Source organism: Gobio gobio (assembly GCF_949357685.1).
Source record: "Gobio gobio genome assembly, chromosome: 14".
In the NCBI taxonomy this organism is placed as follows: domain Eukaryota; kingdom Metazoa; phylum Chordata; class Actinopteri; order Cypriniformes; family Gobionidae; genus Gobio; species Gobio gobio.
Window position 1 is genome coordinate 36,074,817 of NC_137107.1, and position 26,143 is coordinate 36,100,959.

Consider the following 26,143-nt stretch of genomic DNA (forward strand, 5'->3'; position numbering starts at 1 on the left):
GATCTGTGATCAGTGATTTCTTATGTGTAGCTAATTATTTATTATTCGTGCACACGCTGCGGCTTCTCTCTCTCCAGACAGAACGGTGTTTTCGTGTTTTCTATCTTGTGAGTCAGTGTTTTGTACGTCCTCGTCGTGTCTATCTGTTCTAAAATGTGCATACAGTCGTTTCTGCTCAACATCAGCAGACTCACATCTCTTTAGAGATAAACTACTATTACACCGCTTTACAACTATAGGACAGGAAGAGCTAAATAAACTTATCATTGCATCTAAACCAACAACATGTTTATTAGATCCAATACCCACTAAACTACTGAAAGAGTTGTTACCTGTAGTGGAAGAGCCTCTTCTCAATATTATTAACTCGTCTTTATCTTTAGGTCATGTTCCAAGAATATTCAAATTGGCAGTCATAAAACCTCTCATTAAGAAGCCACAATTAGATCATAATAACCTAGCAAATTACAGACCAATTTCAAATCTTCCATTCATGTCTAAAATACTAGAAAAAGTTGTGTCCGCTCAATTGTGCTCTTTCTTGCAAGAAAATGATATCTATGAAAAATTTCAATCAGGATTCAGGCCGCATCATAGCACAGAAACCGCGCTCGTTAAAATCACAAATGATTTACTTCTAGCTTCTGACCAAGGCTGTATCTCAATACTAGTTCTACTCGATCTTAGTGCTGCGTTTGATATTAAAGATCATAAAATACTATTAGATCGACTTCAAAATTACACTGGTGTTCAGGGACAGGCATTAAACTGGTTTAGATCATACTTATCAGACCGCTACCATTTTGTCTGTCTAAATGGAGAAAAAACAAAGATAACGTCAGTAGGCTATGGGGTGCCGCAAGGATCCGTGCTAGGCCCTCTGCTATTCTCTATATATATGCTGCCACCTGGTAATATTATAAGAAAACATGGAATTAATTTCCACTGTTATGCTGATGACACTCAATTATATATTTCATCACGACCAGATGAAAACGCTAAATTATCTAAACTGACAACGTGTGTTGAAGATATTAAATACTGGATGACGTGTAATTTTCTGCTATTAAATTCAGATAAAATGGAGGTATTACTTATTGGTCCAAAAAACTGCCCACAAATCACAATACAACTTTAACTTGGAAGGATGTCCTGTCACTTTATCCACTACAGTAAAAGACCTGGGTGTTATATTAGACCGCAACTTCTCTTTCGAAAATAATATTTCATATGTTACAAGAACGGCATTTTTCCACCTTAGAAACATTGCTAAGCTGCCTAACATGCTATCTATTTCTGATGCAGAAAAGTTGGTTCATGCATTCATGACCTCGAGACTAGATTACTGTAATGCTTTATTAGCTGGTTGTCCTGCATCATCAATAAACAAGCTACAGTTAGTCCAAAACGCAGCTGCTAGAGTTCTTACTAGGTCAAGAAAATATGATCACATATCACCAATTTTATCATCTCTACACTGGTTACCTATTAAGTTCCCTATCAATTACAAAGTATTGCTACTGACCTATAAAGCCCTAAATGGTTTAGCTTCAGTGTATTTAACGGATCTTCTATCGCCCTACAATCCATTGCGCTCTTTAATATATATATATATATATATATATATATATATATATATATATATATATATATATATATATATATATATATATATATATATATATATATATATATATATATTAAATATTATATATTAAATATTATATATTAGTCATAAAATGATCTATTTTGTCTTAATAATAAATATGTATAAATGCCAAATCTATAAAGGCTAATTAGCTATAAAAGAACAACAGAGGTCTAGAAGGAAGGCCTATGCAAGTGTACTCATGATGTGACTACTAGAAATCAAGAACCAGAGACTCCAGGGCTTGCTCAAGCAGCTAGTGAACTCTGACCCTTTCCTTGCCCCCATGTGACCTCTCTTTGCAAATCGAAATTATGGCGATTTAGATACTTTAATGGCAAACAGATGAGGCATGCCCGGATAGACAGCAGCCTAAACACCCCTAGTTTTCCCAACAAGCCTTTTAAGTTGATATGTTTGAAGAGGAGGCAAAACAAAAAGCACCACACCCAACTCCAAACCACAACTCTCAGTCCTGAAGCTTACTGAAAGAATAGAGACATCCATGACATCCATAAATGTAATGAATGAGCTGCAAAAAAGGAGGGGAAAAAATAAATAAAACTGAAAATCCAGTGAGTTTCTTAACAAGTAAGCACAATGGCCATTTTCTTCCATTTCATTTCTTTCTCAAAAAAAAAAACACACAAAAAAAATGATTTGTACAATCCCTGAGGGAAAGAGAAAATTCTTCAGCTGAGCAGAGATAGTTAACCTCCCACTTGAGAGGTCATGGTGGCCAACTTTCTATCAAGCCCAAAACGTTCCATCCAGACATGAATTCATTGTCAGTTTGAAAACGGCTACCGGGCATTTGCACAAATCTGAGCATGCTGAACCACAGCGCCACAACACTTCAACACAGACATATCCATCAACACACTTCTAAAAACAATTCAAAGACAGCCTCAAACATGCACGACCACACAAGCAAGATTCATATCGGGTAACAGGACAAACTCAATGGTCGCCAATGGAACCTGAGCTGAAAGTGCAAACTCTGAACTATCTTTAAAATGAAAACTATTTTAAATATTTCAGATGAAAACATTAAGAGTCATTCACAACGCGCATACACTCTGCTTATTACACATTTTTAAATATTAAAAATAAAAGGATTCCTCTCTGGAGAACTTTTTAGCCTTTCCACTCGCAAATTCCACCATGTAAATGGCGAATCCGCCATGGTGCAAGCACAATTGGCTTTTAAAGGGAATGGGAGATGAGACTCTGATTGGTTTATTAACACAGTCTAAGTGCACCTGCGCCATGCGCTTCAGACCATGTGCTCCGATCACTAAAATAGGGGCCTCTGACTCCAAAATTAGTCAGTCTAGGCATTGGCCAATGGGAAAGAGGTTATAGAAACAGAGGATGCTTTTAAAGCTATTGAGGATGGGGGTGGGTTTCTCTTTCGACTCAACTCAGACTATGTCAAAGAATTGCATGACTTTCAATGTCTCTTGGGGTCAAAGGTCATTCCCAGGTACATAAAGAAGCCTCTGAGCATCTGTTCAGATGGCGGTCCTCAACACAGATGTACAAATTAAAACAGAACCTGCCTAGGGACAGATAGAACACTTTACAACAGTAATTCTAAAAAACCAAACATTCCAAAACAACACTTTTCTTTAGACACCCATTCACACAAAGAACAATAACTATAATTGTAAAATTTGAACGATCCTTCTAATTCTGTGAGAATAAGAAGTCCACCACAGCTATAACGATAACGACACAGAGGAACAATATCATGAGGAAGGTTTTTTTTCCAGCTGATGAACGATAAAAACATTGACAGCTAATCAGAAAGAAGAAGTAGGAGACTTAACTATCCACAAGTTTCCTACGCCCCATGAAGCCTTGCGTCAAAAGTGGGAGCGTCTTCCGGTTCGAAGTAAACAAGCGGGACTTTATGCATTTCCATCGTAGTTTATGTGCACGTTTTTGTATCGGATAGAAATTGTATCCAACTCAAACGAGTGCATAAGTTTTTTATGCGCATTTATAGAATGACTGTGCATCTTGACATTCCATTCAGCACTTTTTGATGCGATATCCCAAAATGCGCATAAAAATAGGCGAATGGAAACATAGCTTATTGACATTCAACAGTTGACAGTCATTCAAGCTATCCAAATTTGCTAACGATGTGGGAACACAACCTCAACGGACTTTCAAAAGGGTGAAACAACAGTACCTTTACCCTCCGCGGTAGTTGGTCGGGAGGATGACGTGAAGAAGTGGCCTCGTATCACGTACAGTAGCATTTTTAGCTATTTTCTAGATTCAGTAGCCTGTGATGGTAAGGCGATGAGCAATTTGAAAAGTCTTTCGATCCGGTGCCAATTTCGATACCTCAGTTTCGATACCGGTTCCTAACGATACTTTTTTCGATACAATATGTTTTAAAATCCATTTCAACATCAACTAAAATAATTTAAACACAAATCTTTTATTTTTCACCTTAATTAAAACAAATTCTGGTAACACTTCTCACTCAGGGTAACATTATTAATAAAACTGGTTGGAGCCGATCGTCGATCACAGGAAGCAGTATCTGCCGATACGATCACCGATACCGATCTATTTGAAGCCTTCTTTTTATCATGTAGAATTATTTATAGGGAATTTTACAGACATTCATTCAGGGCCTGAATTTTATTTCTGACAATGGGGGAATCCCCCCCTTAGGTGACTCTTGTCATATAAATATATATAATTATCTCACCTAAATATTTGATCATGCATTTTTGTTTTTAAAGACACATTTTCAGGTAGGTCTAACATCAGTATTGAGGTAAGAAATACTTAAGACATTTAATAAGGAATCAAATGTAAATTAATATTGGTCTTCCCTGAATAAATTAAAATTAGAGTAATCCTTACACTTAAATTTGCAAAAGTTAGTCATTCAAGAGCAGTGAGTGTCATAAAGGTTAATCAAACAACACAAGACAAAGAGAAACTCAGAGACAGCAGCAGTTTATTCGACTGCTGTCACTTTAAGAGCGAACACGGATACGGTAACATGCACAAACGTTCACTCGCGAGTCACGACGGGGTTTACGTGCATACTCGTCAAGACAGTAATTTAGTACATACATTTGTGTGTATTTGACCATTTCAGCGCAATTTGTACTCGCGCACTTTTTGTGAGATGGCCTGTGTGTGTGTGTGTGCTGAGCGGTTTGAACACTGGCAAGACTTAAAAATAAATGCAAATGATACATTTTAGTGATGATGCGACACTGCCTCGATTGTGCAAGTGGCAAATCCTGTGTCAACTGTGCAGCTCGATTTTAGTGCAGATGCGATGCGCTGATGTGAAGCCATTTGAGCATTTTGAAAGGGAGAGAGCGCGCGCGCACGCGGTGATTCACTCGCACTGTTTGTGAACTTACGTCTCACAGAAAGTTTTCCTTTTGCGCCTTTTGGTTGCTGACTCGGTCTCCACTTTTATAAGTGTATAAAATCCGCTTGGCTTTTGGAACCAAAATTTGGCACCGAAAGATAAATAATTTTTCGACACTCATAGTATCACAGTTTTTCGTTCGATACCATAAAAGTATCGCCGTTCGGTGCCCAGACCTAAAAAGTGGACAATGAGCCGAGCCTGAGCCTGCACGTATCCCATCACAAGGCATGGGTGCTAGCATCAGTGACAGGTACAGACAGTGTTCATGTATTAGGGCCAGGACGCTGTTGTAGTCATGCAGCAGGTCATTAAAGTAAGGACAATTAAGGACACGAAAATGTTATTGTTTATTGTATTGTGATATTATTAATTAACTGAAATGTTTAGTGTGTGTCATTCATGTTGCAAATGTTGCTTCACAGTAACCTTCATTTAACCATTGTGGCACCATCTGATAAAAAAAACATGAAAAAAATTATCATTTTGAAACCTTGCCAATGATGCGAAAAACACTTAGCGCCTTCACTAACAAGCACACAAAATACCATTGGTATACTACTTCCACCGCCTCACCGGAAGTTGTACCCACGTTCCCCCGGAAATAGGTGGATAGCATGTGCTAATAATAAACAGAATGTTATCGTTCATGGTGTGAATGGGCCTTTAGACTTCATGGCCATGTTTAAACTTCCTGCTGGGTGTGAAAGCAACAGAGTGTGATGATGCCTTAAATATGTGCAACATGGTGGAAAGTCATTTGGCCCTTGTGTAGTGCAGGATGGGAAAATGCATCCAGTGCTGTGGGTAAAAATAAAATAAATGGACCCTCTCTTTGTAATAAATTAAATAAATTTGAAGACAACAGTCATAAAAACCAGAAAGCAGTGCACACACACACACAAAAAAAAAAACAGATGTTGTTTTGCAGAGGGAGATCCATGTGTTAAAGACATTGGTCTGACAGGAAGGCCACAGTGAAGTTCAGTCTTTTTTAGCAAACATTAAAGTAAAAGGGACCTTGTGGGGGGAATAATACAAAGCTTTTGAAAAGCAAAAACAAGAACTAATTCTCTCGAGAGGGAATTCAAGCAGGACAGAACAGTCCAGTAATCTCTAATGGCCCACTAAGCGGCGACCACAGTCTTGACCTACTGACACTCTGCCTAAACAAACCGTTTGATATGCAAAACAGGCAAGATGGTCCTGTGAAGTTCAAGGGATTCAATTCCTTTAACGTATCTCACCAAAAACCTATGAATTCAGTGTTTGGATGATTCTTTGGGCTATTTCAGACACGCATCTAATGGAAATTCCTTGCAGACCTGACACAGCAGCCGCTTGTTAATTGAGCATCAGTATGAAGGCTGATGGGAGGAATGTGTTTGTTTGGACAGTTGCTTACACATACACACACTGAACATTCTGCAATTATAACAGCAGGAGGCCTAAATCTGTAAATAAGCTAAGCCTATAAAAAAATACCTAAACAGCTTATAGTTAGGAAACATTACTTTTAAAGGGTTTTTACCATCAAGTGAGACATCAGTCCGAATCCCTGCCAGAGGTTTGAGACATAAGAACCATGACGCTACTAATAAGAGCTTCCATTCAATGAACTCATTCCACTGAGAGCTGCTAATGTGATCAAACAGAGTGCGGTCAGCTCAAGAGAGGTACAACTGGGTCAGTGTCTCTCCACCCGGTCCACAGGACGTCCCACTGGGCATGCGGGCATTCATTTCCACCCAAATCTGCTATAACCAATTCTAATTTCTAATGAAGCGCTCAAAACATATGAGAAAGAGAAGCATTTTATGCGAATGAGCTACAAGAAATGTTTCTTTGACTTCATAAATAACATTTTGAAATGATTAAAGTTAACAGGAAACAGGTTCCACAACCCCTATTTCTGATACAGAACATTCAAAGAAAAAAAAAAAAAAAATGTAGGACGGGATATGACTTTATTCACAATGAATTGATTGGATTGTAAAAAGGGATGTTACATGGAGCGAGAAGGTTGGAGGGATGTTTTGATTTTTGTGAGATTACAAAGACTAGTGACGCACTGAAATTTCGGCAACCAAAAACATTCAGGCGAAAAAGCCGAATTATTTTTTCTTTTTGGCCAAAATAGTTCTGATTGATCGAAATCAACAAACGAAACATAGCGCTTTGCCAACGAACTTGTTTGACCGTGTCAAATAAATAAATCATAAACCCTGCCCTCTCCATGTAATCTAATGGAACGTGAGACAATCGAAACAATCAAATTACCCTTCAAATACATTTTTTCCAAAGATGGTTTGTCATTTTAGGTTGTTTTTATCGCGCTGATGTAAGTTCAAGTGTTCGTTTTTTGTTTTTTTTATAAGTTTGGATTTAGTTAAAAACGGGGATGTGACGTCATGATTGACAGCTGAGACTGACAGCTTCTCTGAGCAAAGTCATTCAGGCATCAACTGACTTTTTTCAGGATTTTCAGGAGGAGATTGGAGCTTTAAATTTACTTTCTACATTTCCATAACTATTTATTTCACAATGACATAAGGAGTTGTTCTGCAGTAAACTGTACTAACCGATTCTGCATGAGCCTTGTGGCTCCAGTTCACAATCGCTACTGCACAGACACCGGCTCCAAGATGTCAGCGCCATATTGGGACATTGGCGGCTTCAGAGAAAGTAAAGAGAGTGAAGGTGCGTCGTCCATCTTTTTTTACAGTCTGTGGTGCAAACCATGTAAACAGGCTAAAAAAGTTGTGTTTTTGTTTATAATTCAATGCCATGCCAGCTACCACGTTATATTCATGGCAAGAAAAAAGTGACAAATATAAAAAGGTAAATAAATGAACAATATACAACATCAACATAAAAAGGTAAGTAGAAATGTTTACTTTTATAAGAGGTTTTTAAAGTTTATCTTTGATAAATACTCTCACTCAATTAAAAATATTTTCATAAGAATCATCTAAGTAAAGAGTCCTAAAGGAGTTCAAGACATCATAATCCATCACAATATGCTTCAGCGATAAAGGAGGAGGCATATGCTTCAACAAGCAAAAATGCAAGCAGCGTGGACCAAAAATTGCCCAAAAATTATGCAACAACAGAAATATTTCAAATTTGTTTGGCTGAAATATCAAGAGGCTAAAGAACTTTACAACGACTATACAGTTTATCACCTGTAAACATGACACTCTGAACAGCATACGGAGTATAATATCCCAATTACCCAAATTTCAAATCCCAAATTTACCCAAAACTATCATAAGCTGCAATTTCATTTTCTGGCAAAATTAAGACTTTGATTTTGATTTCTGATTGGATTTGGTAAAAAAAAATATTTTCGGCGCATCACCCTTTTTTTCTTTAAAATAACATGTACTGATGAATATAGCTATAAGACGAGGAACAGTTTTTCTAAAAGCAGTGAAGGTTGGTTTTGATTTCATGTTGACTTTAAGAAAAAAGGCTTAGCAAAAGGCCAACATATTTTGACACACTGAACCTTAGCACCTTAAAATGCATGACTAACCAATCACTGTTGAGCTGTGGGAAGTGTTGAGTTCTGAATCTGAAAACAAAAGAAAAGGAAATTCAAGGGATGGTTCACCCAAAAATGAACACTCTCTCATCATTTACTCACCCTCAAGTTGTTCCACATCTATATTAATTTCTTTCTTCTGCTGAACACAAAAGATATTTTGAAGAATATGGGTAACCAAACCATTGAGGGGCCCCATTGACTTCCATGGTATGAAAAAAATACTATAGCAGTCAATGGGGCCCATCAACTGTTTGGTTTCCGACATTCCTCAAAATATCTTCTTTTGTGTTCCACAGAAGAAACAAATTCATTCAGGTTTGGAACAACACGAGGATGAGTAAATGATGACCGAATGTTCAATTTTGGGTGAACTATCCCTTTCAGTAAATTTCACATACAGTACTTCACGCAGCCCTATTAATCAGCTAAGTTTTTGAGAGAAGTGCTCAGTAAATAAAGCAAAGCAAAAGAGTATCTACAATAAGATTATTCCGACTGCAATCAACCTTTTTACAACCTTATGCAAAATGAGGGTTTGCCATTACCCATATATACTCTACCCTGAAGCACTCCCCAAAATGCTTTGGATGTTTGGGGGCGTTGGGTTGACTGGAATGTGCTGCTGCCTGCTAGAATCAATTCAAACCAGCTCATCAAATGCCTTCATGGGAAAAAGCTATGGATGCCATAGGCTCAGTAGAGACTATTCCGAACAACATTAAAGGAAATCCTCTTGCCATAAATGACACATTCTAACTCTAATATTTGATACAGACTTCTTATTAACTCTATATACGTGTAGTTGGCAAAAAAAAAAAAGCGGAGTGTCTATTTACACCAAGTGCAAATAGCTCCGCCTAACAATGCCTGTTTGGGAAAAACAAGATAAAAAAAAAACTGTGCATTTCAGTATCTTCAGTGGCCTAATCAGTAGAGCGTAAGGTTTAAGGATCTTGGTTTTCGACCAGGGTTCGAATCCGCCTTTTGGCGGGCTCGCTCTTCTCCCTTTTCCCATCACATATCACATCGGAAAGGCATTTACTTTCAATAAAAATTAAGAAAATGTTCTAAAAATGGAAATAAAGTGCCTAAATAAATTATATTTAGTAATAATAAAAGCATTTATTGGGTAGGGTTAGGGGGTAGGTGTAGGGAGGGCTTATATTGTCCCATTAAGGCACCATCGAATTTAATAATTTTAATAAATATAATAATTTACACTCTATGCTATTATTGCAGTTATTATAGGTGCACATAGTATGTATCTGTCAAAATAAAGTATAAATTGCATGTAATTACTATTTACACATATTGCATACTGCTACTTTTACATGGTGTAAATAGAATACATCACTATTTTCACTTAGTATGCTATTTGCACTTAGTGTAAATAGCAATTATCGCTAAGAAAATCTGCTATTTTCACTGAGTGTACATAGAATCTATTGCTATTTTCACTTAGTGCAAATAGCCGCTGCTAAAAATTATATAGAGAAAGTTGACATGTCCTGTGGTGTAACATGCTATACACTTAAAACTTTTCAGTATTGAATAGAATGGCACAGTACAAATTGTATCAATGAATCAATTTTATTACAGTTAAATAATTATCTATTCAATTTGATTAAATCAATATGATGGCATTTGACAGAAATCCTCCGATAAAATCACCACTTAATTAAAGTGGATGACAGTAGTAGTTTGCCAAACATATCTAATAAATATCACTATAAAAAAGTGTGGCTTTTAGAACTTAAAAAAAATTGTGTACTGCATTGATGGACTGACATTGCCAGCTGATAGGATGCATAATTCACAACATAGAAAAAAGTTATGACTCATCTTATGACAACATTATTTCCATCAGGACATAAACTTGTCAAAGCAAACTGCGACTATTTAACTGATGACATAAAACGAAGACACACCGGCAGGATACATTGTTATATTACCATATATGACATTTCATTTGTGAAAAAAAGTTTTAAATCTCCCGGTGGGCCTAAATCCCTCTTTCCTGACACAACTGACCACAATCCAACTGGGACACATTCAGAAGAATAAGCGAGATCGATCGAGGAGAAGACAAAAACTTAAATGACATTTTACCTTGCGCTCCTCGGAGAACTTCCTAGGATGTATCCGAATAAACGCAAGTTGACAGAATCATGACAGAAAAGGAAATAAACGCTTTGATATTGTAAAAAAAAAAAAAAAAAAAAAAATCTCAGTTTCCTGACTCCCGGCAGCGGAGTGATGCTAGTGCTTCCCAGTCCTCATACCAAGCCGACCGAACGCGATGTGAAGCAGGACACAATAGTCGGCCACGCCTTTCTTCAGTGTATGTTGCTATATTTTTCAAAGTAAAAGTCTGGGACACAATCTGATTTTCTTGAAGATTTATGTTTGGTATTGATAACTAAAACGTGAAGCAGGGATATAAAGTGGTGGACGGAGAGGAAATAAACGGAGGACTGTTTAGACATTTCGAAAAACAATTGTTCTTTGTAGAAGTATGAAGCAGTAGTTTAATAGTTAAAAACAAATCTGGGCCACTAAAACAAAGATTGCAGGACATTCCCAAATTTAGAAGGCCCAGATCACAGGACTAGTATTACAGTCGTCAAGCTTTAATTCAGTTAGTTTATTCTGTCACTTCAAATTAAATGCTAAGCTACAGTTAACTAAAGGCAAACATTCTCTTTCATTACTTGCCTGTGATTGTAATTAAGAAACTACAAACTACATTCAAGCGTAAATCATAGTTCGCCTCTGTTAACCTCAAGTGACATTGTCCTGCATGAAAAAAATACATTTAACAAAAATCTCCTTCCTTTATGATTTCAGGCTTCACAAAAAAATGTGCGTGACGTGTTACCTGCCGCGCGCTTTCTAAAACTAGGGATAAAATGTATTCTAAACATACATACTGAGCACTTTAATCAGTGTAACTCTTGAGTTTATATATTATGTCTGAATATTAGCTGAGCTAAATATTTATAAGTATTGATGTATGCATGATTTTCTTAAAAATCCATAGGTTTATGTCCATCGAAAGTATTCTGCCACAACACCATCAGATACAAAAGAGTATGTAAAATATGATAGGCTATATAAACTGACAAATCTGGCATTCGGGACAATTAATTTATAAACTAATATATATTACAGGATTTCTGATTTCCAGCTCAATATTTTGGATTAAATCTCAGAGCCTGTTTAACCTTGTTAAACTTAGGTTAAATATGAAATATGGTGTAAAAATATATGAATATACATGAATATATGGGTAAAGAGACAGGACAAAAAAGCCCTAAAACATGGCTGACTGGACTTTGATATTGCAGAAAGCTTGTCTAATCTTTATCTTGTCACAAGTTTGTTTAGTGCGATTTTTTTCTTAAAGAAATTAATTATTATTCAGCAAATATGCATTAAATTTATCAGTAACAGTAAACACATTTATAATGGTGATTTCTATTTAAAGTAAGTACAGATCTTTTGAGTTTTCTATTCATCAAATATTTTTTTTTTGGGGGGGGGGACGTATCATTTTCACAAAAATATCAAGAAGCAATTTATAATAAGAAATGTTTCTTTATCAGCAAATCTGCATTAGAAAAATCTAGAAAAAAACGTATTTTATTGAAATAGGCCTAATATTTCACAATGCTCCTATTTTACTGTATTTTTGATCAAATAAAAGCAGCCTGGGTGAGCATAATCGACTTTCAAAAACAATGAAAAATCTCACCAACTTGAAAATTTTGAATGATAGTTTTATGACCAATGTTCGATATTTCATTTCAATTTATTTTTTCAATTTAATGGTATGTCCAGAGTTGCATAGCCAAATTTTATACAGCCTGTTCTGTGCAAAATGCTTTTTATCTGCCCCAACCCAAACTCTTTTTTATTCTAAGAATGTATTATATTATATTTATTGTATTATATTATATTAGGCTATATTATATCAGGAGGAGGCGTGGCTCGTTATTCTCCTAAAGCGCGTTCTCGGGACGACCAGAGGGGGCGCGCATGCGAGCACAGTGTCAGAAAAGAGGAGGCGCGTGGTGTGATACGCATCTCTCATTTGAGTGTGCGTGTGTTGTATGTGTGGAGGGGAAGCGCAACACACGTTGTGATATTCGCACTTCTACACTGAGCTAGAACCAACTTTATTTCCCCTTCTTTCGCTTTCCTCAAGCGGAGGAGGACGTTCCGGAGTTTTTGTTTCAGCAGAAAGAAGGCAAATCCTCGGCTGTGGGGGAATAATGTCGGCGTCGGCGGCGAAAGTGAGCCGAAAGGAGCAGAACTCGAATCACGACGGAGCGGACGAGACCTCGGGTAAAGTAATGGCGGCCTCCTGCGCACCGCCATTTTCAGTAACTTACACCTTTTGCGTTTAAAGCGCGGATATACATTTTAACTAGTCGCTTAGCATGTATTTTAATCTTTAAGGAAAGCCCGAGTCTGTGACCGTTTAATTAAGTAGAAGTGGGTTTTTGCGGAGTAATTTCAGCAAAATGATATCGCGCGCACCGGAGGCCATGATGTTTCCTCGCGCGGCGGCTTTATTGTGCCACGCGCGACGAACATTGCGCCCGCGCGCCTTTTAGTTATTCAAAACGCACATTTCCTAATAGTTTTCACTTATGTGCTCGAGCGTGACGTTTTAAACCGATAGTGACTCGAAAATATTTTGTGCGCTGTGTTGAGCCCATGTTGTGTGCTAACAGGCTAACTGGTTATTGTGTCTCACCCGCCATCTCGAGCCATTCCCGCATGTGTCACAAAAACCACGCTGCCGCCGCATCACACATACCCGCAGACGTGTTTTAATGACGCTCAAGTGCGTCGAAATGACTTTCTGATCCTATCCAACTTTTAAAGTAATGTACCACGGCAGTGATAGTATCACGGCCGTAATGTGTAATTCATTGGGGGAACGGTAAATATGGCCCAGCGCGTGGCCGCCTCTGTTTAAACCTCGCGGCCTTGCGCAGCTGCTGCTGAAACTCTACCGGATTGAGCTGGTCGTCCAGTTACACCTCGCTTTCACTTTAACCTTTCCTTTGTGATTTTGAACCAGATCAGACCAAAATAAAATAATGCTGCTTTTTGTTATGACTTACGCAATGCATCGTGTTTACATTGTTCCTTTATATATAGATACATGTGCATGTAACTTTTAAAGTCGTGCTTTTTTGTTATTCAATACAAAAATTGCACATTGGTGCAGTTTTATCCTACTTTTGTAACGCATGAAGAATATGATGAATAAATAGTTATTTTATTGCATTTCAGAAAAAGAGCAACAGGAGGCAATTGAACACATTGATGAAGTACAGAATGAAATCGACAGGTAAGTTTGTCAGTGCCTCTTAAATATCATTTATAAGTGCACATTTCATGCATTTGTTTTATGCTGCTTTTGTTGCTTTCCAGATTGAATGAGCAGGCGAGTGAGGAAATTTTAAAAGTAGAGCAGAAGTACAATAAGCTACGCCAGCCATTCTTCCAGAAGAGATCAGAACTCATAGCCAAAATTCCAAACTTCTGGGTCACAACATTCGTCAACCATCCACAAGGTGAGATATTGAAACCCATCCTTTGGTCTTGTGCTTTTGCTGGTTTTTATTTATATATATTCAATTTTAATATATTGTTTTATGATTTGACTTACAGTCTCAGCCTTGCTCGGTGAGGAGGATGAAGAAGCACTTCATTACCTGACCAGAGTGGAGGTCACAGAGTTTGAGGACATCAAATCAGGTTACAGAATAGATTTTGTAAGTAACCCTTTTCATCCGGTCACGTTAAAAAGTAATGCACTGACAAACCAATTGTCTGACATGTCATTTTATCTTCTCCACAGTACTTTGATGAAAATCCATACTTTGAAAACAAAGTCCTCTCAAAAGAGTTCCACTTGAATGAGAGCGGTGACCCATCTTCGAAATCCACTGAAATCAAATGGAAGGCTGGAAAGGTGGGTTAACAATTGAGTCAGTTTTGGATTAATGCGGTTCCTGATTGGTTGCCTATTAACCGGTTATGTATGATGCAGGACCTGACGAAGCGTACTGGACAGACACCGAACAAGGCAGGGAAGAAACGGCAACATGAAGAGCCAGAGAGCTTCTTCACCTGGTTTACCGATCACTCTGACGCAGGGGCTGATGAACTCGGGGAGGTCATTAAAGATGACATCTGGCCCAACCCCCTGCAGTACTACCTGGTATGAAAAAATATCATTATTGCTAAACGCTGATAAGCGTACGCTGTATCGAGTCAGAACTTGATTAAACTTTTTCTCTCTGCTCAGGTCCCTGATATGGATGATGAAGAGGGTGAAGGTGAGGAAGATGACGATGAGGAAGAGGAGGAGGGTTTGGAGGACATTGACGAAGAGGGGGATGAGGATGAAGGAGAGGAAGACGAAGAGGACGATGGAGAAGATGGTGAGGTGAGATGCAGTTTATTCAAAGATTTTGCTTTAAAATGAAGTGGTTGCATTTATCATCGATCATAAATCTTAATGTTTTTTTTTTCTTTCTTTCTTGACCTCTTTCAGGATGATGGGGAGGATGATTAAAGGTTAATAAGGACATATTCCATCACTTGTACCTGTTCTTTCCTTTTTGAAGTCATCCTCCAACCATGGGAGCAAAAAAGCTTTGTTTTTATTTTTATTTTTTTTATTTTTTTGTGCTCCATGTTCTGTTCTACTGAAGCCTCTCCTGTCCTGACCATGTCTAAAACCCAGTTAATTCCCTGGACACACAATACCTGCATTGGAAAACTAGTGGCATCTCGTTGCTGAAGCCTCTTGCGTCATCTTTAATTACAACCATCTCCAAAGACAAATACAAAAAAATTATTAACAATCTGCACGTCATCCTCTGTAGACTAAACTGAAGTAAATAGCAGTTTATATATTAAATATATAAAATGATTTTTTCTTTTTTCTGTGAATGGTTGTGAGTTGAAGTAATAAGCCATGGTGCAGTGATCTAATCATAGCGTACATACCTAGCCACTTTTTCTTTTTGTATATTTTCTTTAATGCAGAGGTGGGCCCCAAAGAGTTGACACTGTTTTTCCTATGTGATATATTGGACAAAAGGAAAGCACCAGCTAGCTCCTGTCACCTCTTGTAAATGATTCGGGGTCAATATCAGGGTATGGCAGTTATTATTGTTGACAGTTCAATAGGGTTGGGTGGGGCGAGTGGGCATTTGACACATCAACATTTGGGTTTATGTTGATTGACTTTTCATTGTAATGTTTTACAGACACCCATGAGGTTTGAAACATTTTTAATAAAAACAAAACACAAAAAAAAACTTCCTCTTGTAATTTTGAGCTTGGCTAATTAAAGGATTATTTAAATGAGATAATAAAGCCTGTAGAATCTTAAACTACAACTTGTCTCTTCTCCAGCTGTTTTCTTTCTTGGAGATATTCAAATGAAAACATTTGTGAGTACAATGTGTTTTTACATAGTTATTTTTACTATGTTTTGATATAAAACAACTTTCAAAGATGTGTGTAAAAGTTTTTCTAGATAGTTTAGTGTAATTTTGAATGGTTTGTCATCAAGGAGTCGTGACTAGGGTAATGTTGGTACAAAAGTTTGCAAAGTTATTGCAAATAGGTCTTAATGTACTTGTATTACATTGTAACTGCTTTATGACTACATTGCTTTGGGTCTTAGTCTCATGATTTTACATATTTAAGTCATCTTGGTTTATTATATTTATTTTACAGTGCGGTATATTAAGCGCTATCATTACATTTTCATGAATGGTATATGAAATTTTAATGGCCTTAATTTTTATGGTTATTCTATTTTGTGTTCAGAATGTCCTCATAATTTCCTGATGCTTTTGCGTTATTTCATAATTATGTATTAACGCCACACAATGGCTAGGACATCAGCCATTTTGCAAAGAAAAGTTTTGATAGGTTTTCTGATGATCATTTGTGTTCAAGCATAACATGCACATCCATTTACATGAAATACAAGGTAAACTTATTGGATAATTTCAAATTATTTATAATATATGCATTGTGTGATTCTACAATAACTATGATGGCTTATCATTCACACACTATGTAGAGGCAAATTTAACCATTGAGTCTACTATGTCACCTCAAAATGAGAACTTGGGATTTTGACGGTGAGAGGAGGAAGCAATCCTTATCTAAACTTAAACGGTCTACTTCTGAACCAGAGGTCTGAAATGTTATTTGTGTGTCAATGAAATTATTAATTTCTAAAGTTTTCAGCTATTTTGTATCTACTAGAGGTACAATTGTCATGGTGTTTTACGATTTTGTAACTTTGTGCGTTCATTTTTGGAAAGATTTTTTAGAGGATAAAAAAAAACATGAAAGTTATTTATTTAACTTCAAGCACCAGTAACACAATTCGGTGTCTTGTCCACCCTCATGTATTGATGTTTTCTTATACATAAATCATAGTTGAATAATATCAACAAAAATGTGTTTGTTGTCAATGAACTGATACAGAACTGTCCTAATCCTACTAGTTGCACATGTATCTTATATAACATCACATGATAGAGTGCACACATACCGGTATGTGCAAATGTTCTGTGATCAGTAATATCAAATAAAATCAGCGAACATTGTTTCGTGATTAATGCAAAAAGAAAAATGTTTTCTTAGACGTTCATTACAGGGTGCCAGTCAATTATTTACAATATATTTATATATTTAAACAATAGAATTTATTAAAAATGAACACAGTCACCGACGTGCATGTGTCCTTTTTATGATGATACAAAAATACTTAAACAACTAGGTTTCTTTCTTTTAAAATTTCAACGCCTAAAAGGCACCGAGTTGTACGAATGACCGAGTACAAAGGCCCTTTTATAATATCAAAATGAAAGTGCGGAAAATAGGTTGACCAATCAGAAGCTAACACCGGTGACGTTCGCTGCACAGCCCGTCATTGATTGGCTCTCGGTATCTATGGCAGCGCGGTCACGGATGTCACATCCAGGATAATCATGAGGGAACGAACTTCGCTGCACAGTGGCCAAATACAATAAAATATCGTGCAAAATTAGCAATGCTGTTGTTTCCCCCCATCATAGAAGCAGATTTAGATTCGTCGAACATAAAAATATCCTTCAGTATGATGGAAAAAATTGCTTTGTGAAAAATAATCGCTACCGTAGCTCCCAGCTAACGAACGTCTTATTGGGACCACGCATTTTGTGTTCTAGTTTGCTGGCAAAGTTTGACCATGTTTACGGATGAAACGCTTGACTTAATTGGTGCTGAATCGACATGGAGAAAGTCACATCAGCAAACACAAGAATCAGTAAGTTAACATGTTTGCTTACCTTCTAAAAAAACCGCAGTGAATAACTATGCGCTTGTGTGATGTATCGTGTTTGTTTTATTCCTGACCAGAGAGGCTGTCAAACTCTTCCAGTCCACACAGCAGAGGTTGAAACACAGGCCAAATATGTGCTGGAAAACAGCACCCAGACACAAGACCAGATCAGCGAAACACTCTCCCTAGATCGAGACATTTCTGACTTTCCTGGTTTGGTGGACTTTTTGCGTCGAGTTGAAGATATGGTTATCAGAGAACTGGTGAAAAACTCCAAGAGTCACGCTTTTGATGGCTTCGAGGTCAACTGGGAGGACCAGAATGAGTCGATGAGAGCCTTGAATCCAGAATTAGTATTGTATCAATAATGGATTATTATTAATAGACTAGTAAATTATGGAAGCTTGTTTACACCACAGAATCACCCCGCCTCTCCTCCTCCCCACTCGCAATTCGGAGTTTACATCCCACACTTCTGAGAAAAAAGTTTAAATTGTGAGATATAAACTTGCAATTGCTTGTTATAAAGTCAGAACTGAGATATAAACTCGTATTTGCGAGAAAAAAATCAGAATTGTTACTATTTACTATTCACAAAAAGTCCTTATTGCAAGATATAAACTCGCAATTCTGAGAAAAAAAAAGTACAAATATTGAGACAAAAATTAGCTATTTCCATGTTAGATTATATCTCGCAATTCTGACTTTTTCCCCTTGCAATTCCAAGTTTTTATCTCACAATTATGAGGAAAAAAAGTCTGACTTATGAGATCTAAATGTGCAATTCTGAAAAGAAAATCTGAATAGATACAAACGCGCAATTGCGAGTTATAAATTGTGTGATAAAAACTCACTATGGCAAGTTATAAAATCAGACCTGAGATATGATCTCGTAATTGTGACTTTTTCCTCACAATTACGAGATTTATAGTCAGAATTTCCCAAAATAGAACCGCAATTGTGAGAAAAAAGAATTGTAATATAAAAAAAATTTTTTTTGTTGAATTATTATCTAACAAACAATTTTTTTCTTGCAATTCCAAGTTTTTATCTCACAATTTTGAGAAAAAAGTCTTAATTGTGAGGCATAAACTTGCAATTGCGAGTTATAAAGTCAGATTTGCAAGATATAAACGCGCAATTGCTAGTTATAAAGTCAGAACTATAGATATAAGAGATATGAACTTGCAGTTCTGAGAAAAAAAGTAAGAATTGTGAATTGCAATTACCTTTTTCAAATTATATCTCACAATTCTGATATTCTTCTTGCAATAAAAAAGTTTTCATCTCCTAATTCTGGGGGGAAAAGTCTGCTACTACGAGTCGTAAAGTCTGAATTGTAAGAAAAAAGTTGCAATAATATAAACTCACAATTGCAAGATAAAAAAAAGTAAGAATTACCTTTTTAAATTACCTCACAATTCTGACTTTTTTTTCTCGCAATTCCAAATAAAAAAATAAAATTCTCACAGTTCCGAGTTTATAACTCGCAATTCTTAAAAGTAAGATCAGAACTGCGAGAAAAAAAATATGAGATAAAAATTCACAATTACTTTTTTTGGAGACAATCTTTCATAGTAAATAGTATTAATAATGGATTTAATTATATTAGAGTTTATGTCTTCCTGGTGATTTCTTGCACAGGTGTCCTGCATGTACCGCCTTCAGCATGTTGATGCTCAGGAAAGGGGTCTGCAAGTGACCAGTGTGTCCTGGAACTGCACTGGCTCGGTCATAGCCTGTGGGTTTGGCCGGTAACAGTCTTTCCCCCATACAAACACAGTGTTGCAGTGTTAATAAAAACAGTTTTAATGGTGTATTTCTGCGGTTAGTGTGGATGATGGTGATTGGAGCAATGAGAAGGCTTATGTGTGCACGTGGAACCTGGACCGGCAGAACCTGAACCCAATGCGGCCAGATGTGATCATTGATGTGGCCACTCCCATCATGTGTTTGTGCTTCCATCCTGTGAGGCCATCTGTATTTGCTGGTATGGACACGCATTTAAAAATATTTGTTTCTCTCTCACACATACATGTATAGGTTTATATTTCACCTCAAAATGGACAATATAAAAACATAAAATGTGAAGTATTTTGCATAAAGACATTGAAGCCTAAATTGAAGGAACATTTTTGGCATTGTGAAAATATATTTATCATGTCATGTTAGTTAAATGATACAGAAATACAATTCCTGTCTGGGATACAGTATAAAAGTAGCACTATTAAATGTATTACATAGATAGATATACACTAATGTTCAAAGGTTATTGGTTTCTTAAAAAAAAAAATAATAATTAAAAAAAATATATATATATATATATATATATTTATGTAGCAAGGATGCATTTAATTGATCAAAAGTACTGTAAAGGATTTTATAGTTACACATTTTTTTCTTCAAATAAATGCTGGTCTTTTGAACTTTCTATTCATCAAAGAATCCTGAAAAATAAGTTTCCACAAAAATATGAAGCATTGAAGCAATAATTGATAAAAAAATAAAAAGGATTGGGCATAAAATCAGAATATTAGACTGATTTCTGAAGTGTCATGTGACACTGAAGACGAGTAATTGTGCTGAAAATTCAGCTTTGTCATCGCAGGAATAAATTACATTTAAAATATATTACAATAGAAAATAGTTATTTGAAAATGTATAAAATATTTCACAATATTACATTTTTTTCCTGTATTTTAATTAAATAAACGCAGCCTTGGTTATCTTGGTTCTATAAAAAAGCACTGTATGTTTTATTTGAAATATAAATAGAATTTCTGCAAAAAATTTGCTTATTTGTCATGAAAATAATGCAACAATGCCAAAAATCTAAATAGACTTAATGTTTTTATGCCGAATATATTTCTAAAGCATCCTGAAAAGAGCCACCAAACATTTATCAATAAATACGTCTGAAAATCAACCATCTCAAAAAATCCAATTTGTGCAAGTGCTATTCTCCCGAGTATTTTCACGGCAGTATTTGCCAATAATATTTCTAAGTGTTAAAACGGAAAGCCACTCCCTCAGTTATTAGGGACAAATACCTTTCTATGGCTCATTTCATCAAGATAATTTCCATTCCTCTTTATTGTGGCATATTAGGGGGGCTGTACAGTGGTGAGGTGGTGGTCTGGGACACCAGCCGCTCACAGGACCTCATTTTGGCTCAGACAGGAATGTCAGCAGATACCCACCGTGAACCAGTTTATCAGGTATATAAGCGTTTATGATTGAGGCATGATGAACACGCATTTAATGATATATAAATGCACAGTTTGTCTGTGTGTAAACAGCTAAACTGGGTCCCAGGAGCTCGCAGAGGGGAGTTTGTTGTACTGAGTGCCGGTTCAGGAGGAAGAGTTCTGTTGTGGACTATTGATGGAGCCGAAGCCAAACTCACCTTGAATTCTGGGTATGCCCTTGTCCCACATCAAATGCCTCAGTCTGGAGCAGCAAGCAAGGTGGGTGTCATAATATGGTCAAACTGATTCAGTAAAATTATTACTTGTGGAGATAATATGATGGAACCTATACCCTAATGCATCACATGATTTTTACACAAATTAATGTAATTCGGTTTAGATACATCTCATCTGATCCTAGCTAAATCAGATGCTGATGTTCATGCAGATTTAAAAAAAAGAATGGATTTTTTTAGGATGAAATGTGATTTCGACATATTCAACCTAATACAATACTTTTTTTTCTCTCCCTGAAGACCCGAGGAAGCACCACTATAGGAGTAACCTCTGTTGCACTTTCCCCATGGGACCTGGACACATTCTTGGTGGGCTCAGAAGGAGGCCTTGTGCTCAAATGCTCCTTCAGCAGTGAGACGGTAGCAGCAGTGCCCCCTGATGGTGAGAGCGTGACTCTGCGTGCCCCGATGCAATTCTCTTTCACACCACGAGGGGGCCCTATACACTCGGTCCACTTCTCACCCTTCCACAGGTGAGCTGTGCTATTTTCCTACCGTTTATTCTACTTTGGCAGTATTTGTAACATCTCTTGGTGTCTCTGACTGTAGGAATCTGTTTGTAAGCGTTGGGACAGATGGTTTAGCTCATCTGCACAGTGTGCTCCAGCCCCGTCCCCTGCTGTCTCTACGGGTGTCCGATTCATATGTGTTTTGGGTGAGGTGGTCACCTACACGCCCTCTAGTCTTTGCTGCAGTCACAGGGCAAGGTGAGATGTTTGTAATTTACTTATATATACTACAGTGCCAAAAGTATTGGGACACCCCTCCAAATCATTGAATTCAATAGCTACAGACCTCCAAACTTTGTGTGGCCTTCAGATTAGCTCAAGAACAGTGCGTAGAGAGCTTCATGGAATGGGTTTCCATTAGGGCTGGGTATGGACACAAATTTCACAATTCGATTCGATTTCGATTCAATTCAATATCGATTATTTTGGATATGTCCATCCATCCATCCATCATCTTCCGCTTATCCGGGGCCGGGTCGCGGGGGCAGCAGTCTAAGCAGAGACGCCCAAACTTCCCTCTCTCTAGCCACTTCCTCCAGCTCTTCCGGGGGAACCCCGAGGCGTTCCCAGGCCAGCCGGGAGACATAGTCCCTCCAGCGTGTCCTAGGTCTTCCCCGGGGCCTCCTCCCGGTGGGACGTGCCTGGAACACCTCCCTGGGAAGGCGTCCAGGAGGCATCCGAAATAGATGCCCGAGCCACCTCAGCTGGCTCCTCTCGATGTGGAGGAGCAGCGGCTCTACTCCGAGTTCCTCCCGAGTGACCGAGCTTCTCACCCTATCTCTAAGGGAGGGCCACAGCTCATGACCATAGGTGAGAGTAGGAACGTAGATTGACCGGTAAATCGAGAGCTTTGCCTTGCAGCTCAGCTCCTTCTTTACCACGAAAGACCGGTACATCGACCGCATTACTGCAGAAGCTGCACCGATCCGTCTGTCAATCTCCCATTCCATCCTTCCCTCACTCGTGAACAAGACCCCAAGATACCTGAACTCCTCCACTTGAGGCAGGAACTCTCCACCCACCTGAAGCAGGCAAGCCACCCTTTTCCGACTGAGAACCATGGCCTCGGACTTGGAGGTGCTGATTCTCATCCCAGCCGCTTCACACTCGGCCGCAAACCGTCCCAGTGCACGCTGAAGGTCCTGGCTCGAGGAAGCCAACACGACAACATCATCCGCAAAAAGCAGTGACGAAATCGTGTGGTCCCCAAACCGGACACTCTCCGGCCCTTGGCTGCGCCTAGAAATTCTGTCCATAAAAATTATGAACAGAACCGGTGACAAAGGGCAGCCCTGCCGGAGTCCAACATGCACCGGGAACAAGTCTGACTTACTGCCGGCAATGCGGACCAAGCTCCTGCTCTGGTTGTACAGGGACTGAACAGCCCTAAGCAGGGGGCCGCCGACCCCATACTCACAGAGCACCCTCCACAGAATGCCACGGGGAACACAGTCGAATGCCTTCTCCAAATCCACAAAACACATGTGGACTGGTTGGGCAAACTCCCATGAACCCCCCAGCACCCTGGAAAGGGTATAGAGCTGGTCCAGTGTTCCACGACCGGGACGAAAACCACACTGTTCCTCCTGAATCCGAGGTTCCACTATCGGCCGAATTTTGGATATGTATCAAGTATAATACATGGAAAATTTTCTCAAGGAAAATTAATGTCTGAACTAATGTTGTAAACTATGGGAGTCAGTTGATACTACATTAGCCTACTAATATTGAAGGTAAAAATGAACTGATTTGTATACAAACACTTAAATGACACTAAATTGTTTTTTTTAAATATATAAAAATAGTTATAATATTAACTTTACAATTACATAATCATAATTCTACTCCAATTAGTTTTTTTGAAATATAAACATTTAAAGGGTGGCTGTCATAAAAACTTGCCAGATTTATTAAATATTGAAGAACATTGACAATGAATATCCTATGTAATGTGGTGCATATATTTAGCAAAATGCTCCTCTCTAGAGTTAATTTTTCTAGCTGACTAACGAGTTTATGGACACTGAATATGGTTTTTCTGAGGTAACTGTGACGTTTCGTGACATTGTTTACAAGCCGTTTTACTTGCGTCTTTCTGCGGTTGAAACACTGATTGAGCGATTCTATGTGACATGATACGGATTTCGGTAAGTTGTCCTGTATCTTTTAACACACTTTCAGAAGCTCATTCGTGTTTATTTTGCGCTGTTACTGGTATTAAGGCAGAAGAGAAGATCCGTTCATGTTTTCTCCGCGCTGCTGCTTCTCTTGAGCTGAGTGATCTCAGAGTGATCTCACGCCACAGCGGCAAAACGGTATTTATGTTTTTGAATTTCGTAAAAAAAATAGACTAAATGATTCTTAAATCCCAAGAATCGATGAGTCTATTTTTTTTACGAAATTCAAAAACATAAATACCGTTTTGGCGCTGTGGCGTGAGATCACTCAGCCGTTTTTTGTAAAAGTGATAATCGATTAAAATCGAGAAATCAATATTTTTTTCCATGCATCCAAACCTTACATCACCAAGTGCAATGCAAAGCGTCAGATGCAGTGGTGTAAAGCACGCCGTCACTGGACAGTGGAGATGTTTTCTCTGGAGTGACAAATCACGCTTTTCTGTCTGACAATCCGATGGACGAGTCTGGGTTTGGAGTTTGCCAGGAGAACGGAACTCGCCTGACTGCATTGTGCCAAGTGTAAAGTTTGGTGGAGGGGGATTATGGTGTGGGGTTGTTTTCAGGGGTTGGGCTTGGCCCCTTAGTTCCAGTGAAAGGAACTCTTAATGCTTCAGCATACCAAGATATTTTGGACAATTTCACGCTCCCAACTTTGTGGGAACAGTTTGTGGATGGCCCCTTCCTGTTCCAACATGACTGCGCACCAGTGTACAAAGCAAGGTCCATAAAGACATGGATGAGCGAATTCGGTGTGGAGGAACTTGAGTCCTGACCTCAACCCGATAGAACACCTTTGGGATGAATTAGAGTGGAGACTGTGAGCCTGGCCTTCTCGTCCAACATCAGTGTCTGACCTCACAAATGCGCTTCTAGAAGAATGGTCAAAAATGTCCATAAACACACTCCTAAACCTTGTGGAAAGCCATCCTCGAACGGTTGAAGCCGTTATAGCTGCAAAGGGTGGACCAACTCCATATTAAACCCTACGGATTAAGTATGGGATGTCATTAAATCTTATGTGCATGTAAAGGCAGGTGTCCTAATTTTTGGCAATATAGTGTATATAGAAATAAATAAAAGCATGCTCTCTTGTTTTTATTTATATAACATTTTTAATAATTTCAAATTTAATTTGAACTCTGGCAGGTTTGGTCCAAATGTTTGATTTGGGTAGAAGGTCTTTAAGGCCAACCGCCACAATAGATCAGAACACAGGAGGTCAGCCAGCTTATTGCCTGGAGTTTAACCCCAAACACACAAATCTGATGGCAGTGGGCAATGCAGATGGTAGCGTCAACATCTGGCAGCTCAGTGCGGAGTTAACGGAACAAGGTGCAAAGGAGACGGCAATACTGGAACAGCTGGCCAGTGAGGTGACAGACTGAGACCATTCAAGAATTTTTCTTAAAACGTGTAACTTGTATATATGCATATAATGTAAAAACTGTATTTATGCTTCTACTCCAAATAAAAACACATCAACAACACTTTCCAGTTATAACCAGTAGCGTTTATTTAAGCACACTGCAGTCTTCTGGGTGATGTTACAGCATATCCTCTCTATAGGTTTGTTAAACAAAGCAAAGCACTTAACAGCTAAAACAATCACAATAAAATGCAGACAGATCCACTACACTATAGTCAGTGAAGCATGAGGAAGTGTCAGATAAATACGCAGGGTTAAGAGTGATAGCAAGATACAGATTTTGCTATACTGGATGCTATAGAGAATTTTTCATTTCAGATCCATGCAGTTTGGCCTTGTGTTATTGTGAAGGGGAAAACGCATCCCGATTGGTCACTGGCAGGCGGGAGGGGGGCGGGGGATCAGTTGACGAAGAGCGAGCGGGTGAATTCCACAAAGTCGAAAGCTGACGGGATCTCGCGGCCCTTGCTGTCCAGGTAGGGCTTCATATGGGAAATGCAGTAGTCTGCCTGTTCCTTTGTCAGGTTCTGCAAACACAGACGGTCATTAAGTTCA

General features: G+C 38.2%; 4 protein-coding genes across 14 annotated transcripts in view; 2 read left to right on the top strand and 2 right to left on the bottom strand.

Annotated features, from left to right (window-relative positions):
* The window catches only part of specc1lb (sperm antigen with calponin homology and coiled-coil domains 1-like b), a 52,820-nt gene extending 41,904 nt beyond the window's left edge, over positions 1–10,916 (bottom strand). For 3 of the 4 annotated variants that reach the window (XM_079835337.1, XM_079835336.1, XM_079835335.1), the window contains exon 1: positions 7,646–7,762. In XM_079835337.1, the coding sequence (XP_079691463.1) occupies positions 7,646–7,656 (11 nt within the window). In that variant the 5' untranslated portion in view covers positions 7,657–7,762. Of the gene's footprint in view, positions 1–7,645; positions 7,763–10,722 lie in introns of those variants that run through there. The other variant, XM_079835338.1, reaches the window with a different exon arrangement.
* Positions 10,917–12,643: 1,727 nt separating this feature from the next.
* On the top strand, positions 12,644–17,288 carry setb (SET nuclear proto-oncogene b). Of its 2 annotated transcripts, none has more exons than XM_079835945.1 (8): positions 12,644–12,960; positions 13,921–13,978; positions 14,062–14,204; positions 14,302–14,405; positions 14,492–14,605; positions 14,684–14,854; positions 14,942–15,082; positions 15,191–17,288. In XM_079835945.1, exons 1-8 carry the CDS (start codon positions 12,888–12,890, stop codon positions 15,209–15,211), a joined length of 825 nt encoding a protein of 274 aa, XP_079692071.1. In that variant the 5' UTR covers positions 12,644–12,887; the 3' UTR covers positions 15,212–17,288. The 2 variants fall into 2 exon arrangements, with proteins under 2 accessions (XP_079692071.1, XP_079692072.1); XM_079835946.1 differs by having other exon boundaries at positions 12,668–12,960; positions 14,942–15,077.
* Positions 17,289–17,627: 339 nt separating this feature from the next.
* Positions 17,628–25,659, top strand: dync2i2 (dynein 2 intermediate chain 2). The gene is made up of 9 exons (XM_079835983.1): positions 17,628–17,974; positions 18,067–18,342; positions 19,634–19,743; positions 19,822–19,979; positions 21,098–21,207; positions 21,289–21,456; positions 21,714–21,946; positions 22,023–22,180; positions 25,309–25,659. The coding sequence occupies exons 1-9, from the start codon at positions 17,897–17,899 to the stop codon at positions 25,545–25,547; spliced, it is 1,530 nt and encodes a 509-aa protein (XP_079692109.1). The 5' UTR covers positions 17,628–17,896; the 3' UTR covers positions 25,548–25,659.
* The window catches only part of sptan1 (spectrin alpha, non-erythrocytic 1), a 36,290-nt gene continuing 35,650 nt past the window's right edge, over positions 25,504–26,143 (bottom strand). For 6 of the 7 annotated variants that reach the window (XR_013817976.1, XM_079835981.1, XM_079835979.1 and 3 more), the window contains one exon: positions 25,653–26,115. Coding sequence is in view for 5 of the 7 variants with exons in the window: in XM_079835981.1 (XP_079692107.1) it covers positions 25,990–26,115 (126 nt within the window). In the remaining 2 variants the exon portion in view is untranslated. Of the gene's footprint in view, positions 26,116–26,143 lie in introns of all 7 variants that reach the window. The other variant, XR_013817975.1, reaches the window with a different exon arrangement.

Coding starts and splice junctions, on each gene's coding strand:
- setb (XM_079835945.1), top strand. CDS start 12,888: ATGTCGGCGTCGGCGGCGAAAGTGAGCCGAAAGGAGCAGAACTCGAAT. Junction 13,979..14,061: donor GTACAGAATGAAATCGACAG/GTAAGTTTGTCA, acceptor GTTGCTTTCCAG/ATTGAATGAGCAGGCGAGTG. Junction 15,083..15,190: donor ACGATGGAGAAGATGGTGAG/GTGAGATGCAGT, acceptor GACCTCTTTCAG/GATGATGGGGAGGATGATTA.
- dync2i2 (XM_079835983.1), top strand. CDS start 17,897: ATGTTTACGGATGAAACGCTTGACTTAATTGGTGCTGAATCGACATGG. Junction 18,343..19,633: donor GAGCCTTGAATCCAGAATTA/GTATTGTATCAA, acceptor TTTCTTGCACAG/GTGTCCTGCATGTACCGCCT. Junction 19,980..21,097: donor GAGGCCATCTGTATTTGCTG/GTATGGACACGC, acceptor GTGGCATATTAG/GGGGGCTGTACAGTGGTGAG.